Source organism: Vigna unguiculata, chromosome 6 (assembly GCF_004118075.2).
Source record: "Vigna unguiculata cultivar IT97K-499-35 chromosome 6, ASM411807v1, whole genome shotgun sequence".
NCBI classification, from domain to species: Eukaryota; Viridiplantae; Streptophyta; class Magnoliopsida; order Fabales; family Fabaceae; genus Vigna; species Vigna unguiculata.
The window spans coordinates 18787897-18795871 of NC_040284.1; the positions used below are offsets into that span (position 1 = coordinate 18787897).

General features: G+C 32.9%; 1 protein-coding gene across 2 annotated transcripts in view; it reads right to left on the minus strand.

Annotated features, from left to right (window-relative positions):
- Nucleotides 1–5255: 5255 nt before the first annotated feature.
- Nucleotides 5256–7975, minus strand: part of LOC114187293 (zinc finger CCCH domain-containing protein 18-like) — a 3794-nt gene continuing 1074 nt past the window's right edge. For both annotated transcript variants that reach the window (XM_028075506.1, XM_028075505.1), the window contains exons 2-8: nucleotides 7069–7973; nucleotides 6807–6962; nucleotides 6542–6721; nucleotides 6342–6424; nucleotides 6031–6198; nucleotides 5840–5930; nucleotides 5256–5743 (exon numbers count right to left, since the gene is read on the minus strand). In XM_028075506.1, coding sequence (XP_027931307.1) covers nucleotides 5671–5743; nucleotides 5840–5930; nucleotides 6031–6198; nucleotides 6342–6424; nucleotides 6542–6721; nucleotides 6807–6962; nucleotides 7069–7961 — 1644 coding nt within the window. In that variant the 5' untranslated portion in view covers nucleotides 7962–7973 and the 3' untranslated portion in view covers nucleotides 5256–5670. The remainder of the gene's footprint in view (nucleotides 5744–5839; nucleotides 5931–6030; nucleotides 6199–6341; nucleotides 6425–6541; nucleotides 6722–6806; nucleotides 6963–7068; nucleotides 7974–7975) is intronic.

The following is a 7975-nucleotide window of genomic DNA, read 5'->3' on the forward strand; positions in this document are numbered from 1 at the left end:
GGGTAGCAATTGGCCCATTCAGTGATTTGTCGAGTTATCTACTAATTTATCCAAATATAATGCGTGAATAACTTATAGTTCTTGAATAAAGAAAATTTCTAAAACACTTTAAATTTATGTTTTGATAATCACATCAATTTAAACACCAAAATTTAGAAGATTGAAAATAGTATTTGCGTTAATGCTCGACCTATATAAAATCGGAACTAATTAATGTATTAAAAGGTTATGCTCAAATTTGAAGAGAAAGATTAAAGGTCATAAAGTGTGTTATTTATTAAATTATGAGATGCAGTAATTGTTCTTCGATTATACTTATTTGAATTGAGAAGCTAATTGGATTGTCCTAATATTCCTAGATTCTCTTGTTGAGTATTTTAAACGTATTTGAATGAATTTAAATTGTCAAAATGGAGACTTTGAATTTTCCATTGGGAAGACTTGAAAACACTTTTTTAACGTTGAAATGTTGACACGTTAGAGCCTTCCTAGAAGCTCCAATCAATGTATGGCTATTAAATATTAAATCAATTAAGATATGAAAAGAGATAACGTCAAAGGATGTGACATGGGTCACAGTGTATAGATATTATAAACCCTAACAATAATATTTAATAAATACGATGATTGTTATTATAGGTTTAATAGATCTCACCCTTTTTTGGGATATGTCTTAATTTGACTCTGTTTTGGATAAAATCTCATCATTTGTTTCCATAACTTCACATGTTCCTCCTTATTCATAATACTCTATTTTACTATAAAAAGTTATTACACTATATTAGTACTATATCATTAGCTAACAGAGGAGGGCAAGGAAATAGAGAATTGGAAGGATTTAGATAACGTCACGGAAAAAAATTCAATTTTGATGATCCAATCTATTTTTTCTCTGATTTAATCAATTTAATATATATTTTATTAAAAATTTAATTCATTTAAAATTTATTTTGTCCCGATCGAAATTTGGCCCAGCTAGTCCTAGACAAAATTTGGAAGTATTCAATTGAGTTCATCCCGACCCAAATATGATTGCATTGGGTTGAGTCGACCTAGACAAAATTTGATTGTATTCAGTAGAGACAACTGCGACCAAAATTTGGTTGTATTCAGCCTAGTTGGCTCTAGTCAAAATTCGGTCGAATTCAATCGAGTTGGCCCCGATTGAGATTTGGCCAAGTCGGCCCAGGCCCAAATTTGGTCATATTCGGCTGAGACGGCATAGGATGAAATTTGGCTGTATTCAACCGAGTTGGCCACGATCAAAATTCGGCCGAATTTAGTTGAGTCGGCTCCGGTCAAAATTCGGTTGTGTTGGCCCCAAAATTTGACCGAGTTGGTCCTCGCCTGAATTTGGTCGTATTCGAAAAAGTCGATCGCGACCGAAATTTGGTCATATTCAGGCGAGTCGGTCCATACCTAAATTTGGCCGAATTCAGTCGAGTTGGTCATGACCAAAATTTGGTCGAGTCAGCCCTAGCCCAAATTTAGCCGTATTCGATCTAGTAAGTCCCAATGAAATTTGACTGTATTCAATTGAGTCGGTCGTGATCAAAAATTGGCTATTATCAGTCGAGTTGATCCCGATCGACGAATTTAGTGAAGTTAGCCCTGACCGAAATTTGACTGATCAGGCCCTAGCCCAAATGTGGCCATATTTGGTCAAGTCGGCTCTGGCAAAAATTTGGTCGTATTAGGTAAAATCGGCCCTGACCGAAATTGGGTCGAATCCAGTCAAGTCGATCTCGATTGAAATTTTGTCGAGTCGACCCTAGCCCAAATTTGGTCACGTCGTTCCCGACCGAAATTCGTTCGAATTTGACCGAGTCGACCCTAGCCAAAATTCGGTCGAGTCGACTCCAGCCAAAATTCGGCCGAATTCGACTAAGTCGAGCTCAACCAAAATTCGGTCGGCCCCGACCGAAAGTCAGCTAAGTCCATCCCATGCTGAAATTTGGCCTCGTTGTCCCCGACAAAAAAATTGTCAAATTCTATGATGTCGGCCCTGTGGACACAAGGTTTAGAAAGTTTAATTTAAATTTATTTTATGAAAAATGAATTTTGGATTTTGAACTTGATCCAAATATTTGGATCTGGATTTAAACTTGATCCTATTTGGATTTGAATTTAAAAAAAAACCAATATACCTTTTTTGAAAAAATAGATCTTGATCAAAAATTTAATCCAATTATTTGGATCGAAAATGGATGTGGATTGAATCATTAAAAATCCAATCCATGATCACTCCTAGATTTAGATAGTTGTTTAAGGAAAAAAGTGATATAATTAAGATAAAATGTGAATATTTAATTATTTAATTATAAAATAGAAAAAATTATTTAAGTTTGATTTTAGAAAAAACATTGTTTTATCATAATACTTTTCTTTATTTTTAAATTTTTGAAATATATGTTATTTTTTATAAATTAGATTTCGTTTAGGGATTTTGATAGATAATAGAGTAAGTACATCCAATCAAAACTTATTTTAGAATAAGTTTCTCTTTATTTTTTATATTAAGTTGGTTTTGAAAAGTTTTAAATGTATAGAGGTTTGGATTTTTGTATTTGGACTTTCTAAGATAAAGATAAATCTTTCTTGGTCCAAGATTATAAAGGCATATTTACATCATTGATCAAAATCTTCTCTATAAATTTAAGTTTGTTGTGTGATAAGAGAAGTTGGAAGGTTACCTTTAAATATAAACAAGTTTTAATAAGTGAGGGAAACCATATCATGTTTTAATAATATCTTAAGGTAGATAATCTAGATGTGAGATGATTTGGTCATAGTAGTTTTGATTTCTAATAAGCATTTGTCTTTTGTTTGAAAATATGCAAATTTTGAAATAGAGTAGAATGTTATTTGAATTTTTTTGTTAATAGAGATTTTTCTAGAGTACTTTAGTTCGAATATTATTATTGAGACGTTGAGATGGTGAATAGATTTTTGTATGTTAAGTTATAGAGATTGTTATAAAGAGTAGTTATTTTTTTATAATTATTATGATTTAATATATGAGTTAATGAGAATGCAAAGTTGTATTTGAGAAAATGAAATTCATGTTGACATTTTGAGTTATCAAAAGTTGAAAGTTGTTACATTGATTTTGGATAAATGTTTGAAAAGAAATTGGTTGTATGAAAGTGATTTATTGTTATTTTCGCTCGATAGTACATTTTTGTTTAAGCGAAAAAAATTTATTTTAACTAAAATATAATAGGTGTTCTGGTATACTCAATAAGTCTCATATCGTTTAGGAGTCGAGGTCAGCGAAGTTTAAATACTCTTACCTCCCTCCACCTTCTGAGGCGTATTTTAAAGACAAACTGTGATGGATTTCCACGCTGCTCTAAAACAGATAATACCTCAGAAACACAGTAATTGTTCCTAACAATGGCCGAACGAACTTGGGTCGGATCGGAACAATAGGAGTTCAACATTTACTTTTGACTCCATTTGCACTCACTTGAAAAAATGGAGTAGAAAAATTAGTTTTGCTCTTGATCCTATTTTAACTTGCGGCGAAAATGGACCATGAATTCAACCTTGGTCTTGATTAGGTTTTCACTCAAGCGAAGCAATTTTAGTTCAAATTAAAAAAAAAAAGTTTTAGCTTTAATTGGCTATTTTATTACAAAAAAAAGAAGTCAAAGCGAAAAAGTTTATATAAAAAACCAAAGCAAAACAACTAAAAAAACTTGATACAAAAATGTTAAATTACACATTTGATCTTTGTTTTCGTTCAGTTTTGTAAATTCAATCCTGATATAGGGACCAAATTGAAACTAAATTGAACAAAAATATTAAATATAAGGACCATATTGAATATAAAATAGTGACCCCGACACGTGGCACCGATTCTAACACATGGCACGAAGATAGTTTGACACGAATTGACACGTGGTAGACACAGATCATTGACGTTAATTATTTAAATGGTTAGCAAAAAGGATCAGGGTTAAATATGTGTTTGGACCTTTAAGTTTTAGTGAATTTTAGAATTAGTCATTTTCAAAACTTTGGACCAATTTAGTCCTTCATCTTTCAAAATACGTAAATTTCAAACTTTAGACCAACTTAATCTTTCATCTTTCGAAATACGTGAATTTAGTCATTTTAATCAAATTTTGTTAGATTTATTTGATATTTTGTACGTATTTTAAGATTGTATTTGAGTTATTTATATTATTTGACACATTTTTTCTTTAATGTTTAAGTACAATACTATTATGAAACACGCTTGAAATTGAAATATCAAATAAACTTAACAAAATTTGACTAAAATGACTAAATCCATGTATTGCGAAAGATGAAGGACTAAATTAGTTCAAGTTTTGAAATGAATTAATTCAAAAATTCACTAAAAGTTAAGGGACCAAAAACATTTTTAACCCAAGGATCAACTTGAAAAAAATTTGATGAAAATTGAAATCAGATTAAAAAAACATTAAAATTAAATTGATAAAATTTAACAAAAGTAGGAATCAAATGTATAACTTAATAAAGGACATATGTGAGGACTAAATTGAAACAAATAGAAATATGTGAGAATTAAATTGAAGACAATGACATTTAGGCGTTACACTAACACAATTACCTTATCACGTGGCATTAATAGTGTCACGTGTCACTAACAATGTGACGTGTCATTAACAGTGTTACGTGTCACGTGTCACTGACAGTGTCACGTGTACTGACAGTGTGACGTGTCACTGACAGTGTGACGTGTCACGTGTCACTGATAATGTCACATGTCACACCAATGACCAACAAAAAAAATCAAAAGAAAAATTCAAAATTAAAAAAAAATTAGAAAAAATAAATAAAAATAATTAAAAAAATGAAAAAAAAAACAAAGACTGATATGGCGATAATTTTGTACTGAAAGAGATCTAATTGAGGTACTTTTTCAAACTTAAATTGAGACCTCTATAAAAAGTAGTATCAAACTAACATATCCAAATAAAAATAGGTATTATTCGAATAATTAAACCATTATATTTTTAAAGATCAAATTGAGAATAAATAGGAGATTGTTTTAGGAAACAAATGGATTGTTTGCCCAACAATTTATTAAGATTTTCCCTTCAAACCATAAGTTGTTAACAAATGTTTTTTTAAAATATCATCTTTTCATACCTAAAGATCATATATATATATATATATATATATATATATATATATATATAAGTCCTGTCTACTAAATATTATATATATAATAACTAAATAAACAACAAATATTTCTTTTGGGATCAAGAAACAAATACTTGTAATTTATTTTCCTTACTAAATCCAGAGAGCATTTCTCGAAGTATGACATGGAATGAAGATCAGGTAAAGAAAACGAAAAACCAAATACTTGTAACACAAATTAAATTATTTGACTGTTCTCAGAGAGTAATTGGTTACTGAACTGATACTGTCGTAGAAACCAAACATCCTCGTAATCTTTCTGTGACTCTTTAAAGAAAACTATAACCTTCTTAAAAGTTGTTATTGTTAATTCCAGCAACTGAGCTTTTATGTACTTGCAACTTTGACTAAACTGTGATGAGCCAGTTGAGGAAAGAGACCAATGGAAGGGCCGAATTATGTGTCAAACTAACTCTCTATATTTCTCTTCTTTCTCTTGTAATCTTGTATGCAGTCTTCTATGTCTTTCTCAAACTATATTACTGCTGAAATTCCACTATCTACTGGAAATGAAAATGGGCTATCTGGGAGATTCAGTCCTTGATTGCTGCATCATTTTTTTTTTCCACAAAATAAAGTGTAATCTATACTATATTTAGCATTGCTGTGGATAAAGATAAAGCCAAAAGGAGATGATTCATACCTGCCCTCAGCAGTGTAATTGTTATCCATATATCCGGATTTGTCATTCAGAACATGATTGAGAGATTCTGCAGAATGGACATTGAAATGATCTGCAAGAAGCCAAAAAATACAAGATAAGCAAAGAGAAATGCAATGAAACTGATCATGAAAAATATGCAATCTATGTTTATAATATATATCACTGCACACCATTTGAAGCTTTTGCTGCGTTAAAGCCTAAATGGGGTGAAGTGGTGAAAGATTTTTGGGCCAACTGCAGCTCTGCAAAACGTCTTCTCTGAAATTCAAATGCAGCCTCCTCTTGCTGTTCAATGATCAGGCTCCTCAGAGATCGAGGGTTCCTGCAACCTCTTGGAACTATGAAAACTAAGTATTAGTGGAAATTTCTTCTTAAACAAAAGGAACAGAGTGAAAGAAAGAGCATATGCATAACATGAACATATATCACTTTGAACTGTTGCATGAAATCTAGGTTCCAAACTAGAGTATATCATGCTCACTTGGCGTAGGTTCAGTGTCAACATCTACGTAGTGTGCTGAGTAATAAGCAGGGTGCTGGTGCTCAACTCTATCTGAGTGCTTTCTGCATCCAAATTGAAAATCACATAAAAAAACAGTGATGGTACATTGGTACTAGCATCTGTCAATGTCTCATTTTACTTCATCATTGAAGGATTCAGAGATAGAACATGAAATTTACCTGAGCATAAGTTTTGGCTTCTCTTTGTAAGGTTTCACAAGAACCCGTGATTCACAGACGTAATGGGGATTTCCCTTATCCAAAATTGCTTTAACAGTTTCAGAATCATCAAATGTCACAAACCCAAACATCCTTCTTTCTTGGCTTGGAATCCTTACATCTTGAACTTTCCCAAAAGTGCTACACAGAATAATAACATGTTAAAGCAATTTGAATTTTCCAACACAAATCCTTAACTGCATACAAGTTTGAAACATTCATTCACCTAAAGTAGTTTGAAACATCAGCCTCGCTAAAAGTGCTGTCAGCGGGAAATGTCAGGTATATCTGTCGTGATGCACTGATGTATTTACCATATTCTCCCTTTCCATTGAACTTTGGAGCATCTTCAGCCAGAACAACCGAATGCTGCCCATGAGGCCTGGTAATCAACCATTACAAAAGATGAAAATGAAAATTGTAGCATGAAATATTCAACAAATTTTCTACACAAGAATCATCCATATGAAAAGTACAAAAATCTTCACCTGTCAATTAGCCTAATGCTATTTTTCAACCGTGCAAGAAGCTTTGTCAAACTGTAGCCAGATTTTCCATGTCTCTGGCTCTCAGTGAGGTATCCATCAGCCTGCAGCACCTTCTTGTACTTCTCAAAGTACGCCATTGGAAGGGAAGCAATTGATATAGAACCACCCTTTTTCAGTTTCAGGAGTTCAACAATTTCTGACTCTAGTTGTGCCAGTGACCCAGGTGAAATCACTTGATCATCATTAAAACCATCATTTCCATACATGTGAGGGAATGCATCCAGTCCATGATAGTATCTACAGCTATTTCCATGCTTACAAAATCCTTTGTTAAAGTAGTGACAGGTCTTCACTGGATGGTCAAATCTTCTACCAGATTTTCCAGCCAAATTAGGAGCTGGTGAAGCATCTAAGCCATAGTAATCATTAGCAATACCTGGAGTGTCGGAAGTCCCATTAGCAATTACCATATGATTATCCAGAGTGAAGAACGGGGTTTGCTTTTGAAGTTCAGAGATAGAATCCAAATAACCCTGTGCCATATATTCTGCATTGGCATTGTTAATTTGAGTATCCCAGAACGGAGATTGAACCTGGAAGCTTGTTGCTGTGAGAGGGGTGGTAGGTGTGATTACTGATAACTGGGCAAAATTCATGGGAGGTGAAATTGGATGAATGATTGATCTAGCTGATGATGACCTTTGAAGCTTGGTTCTGGCCTGGAACGCCACTTCACGAAGCACATCATCAGGTAGTGAAGCCAATTTCGCCATGTCTTCTTCCCCATGTTCTTGGACAAGGAGATACCCTAAAATCTTTGAGGCCTTCTCAGGCTCAAATTTCTGAAGTTTACCTAAAACTATACCTGTGTATTCTGAAACATCCATATCCATAGCTTGAAGTCACT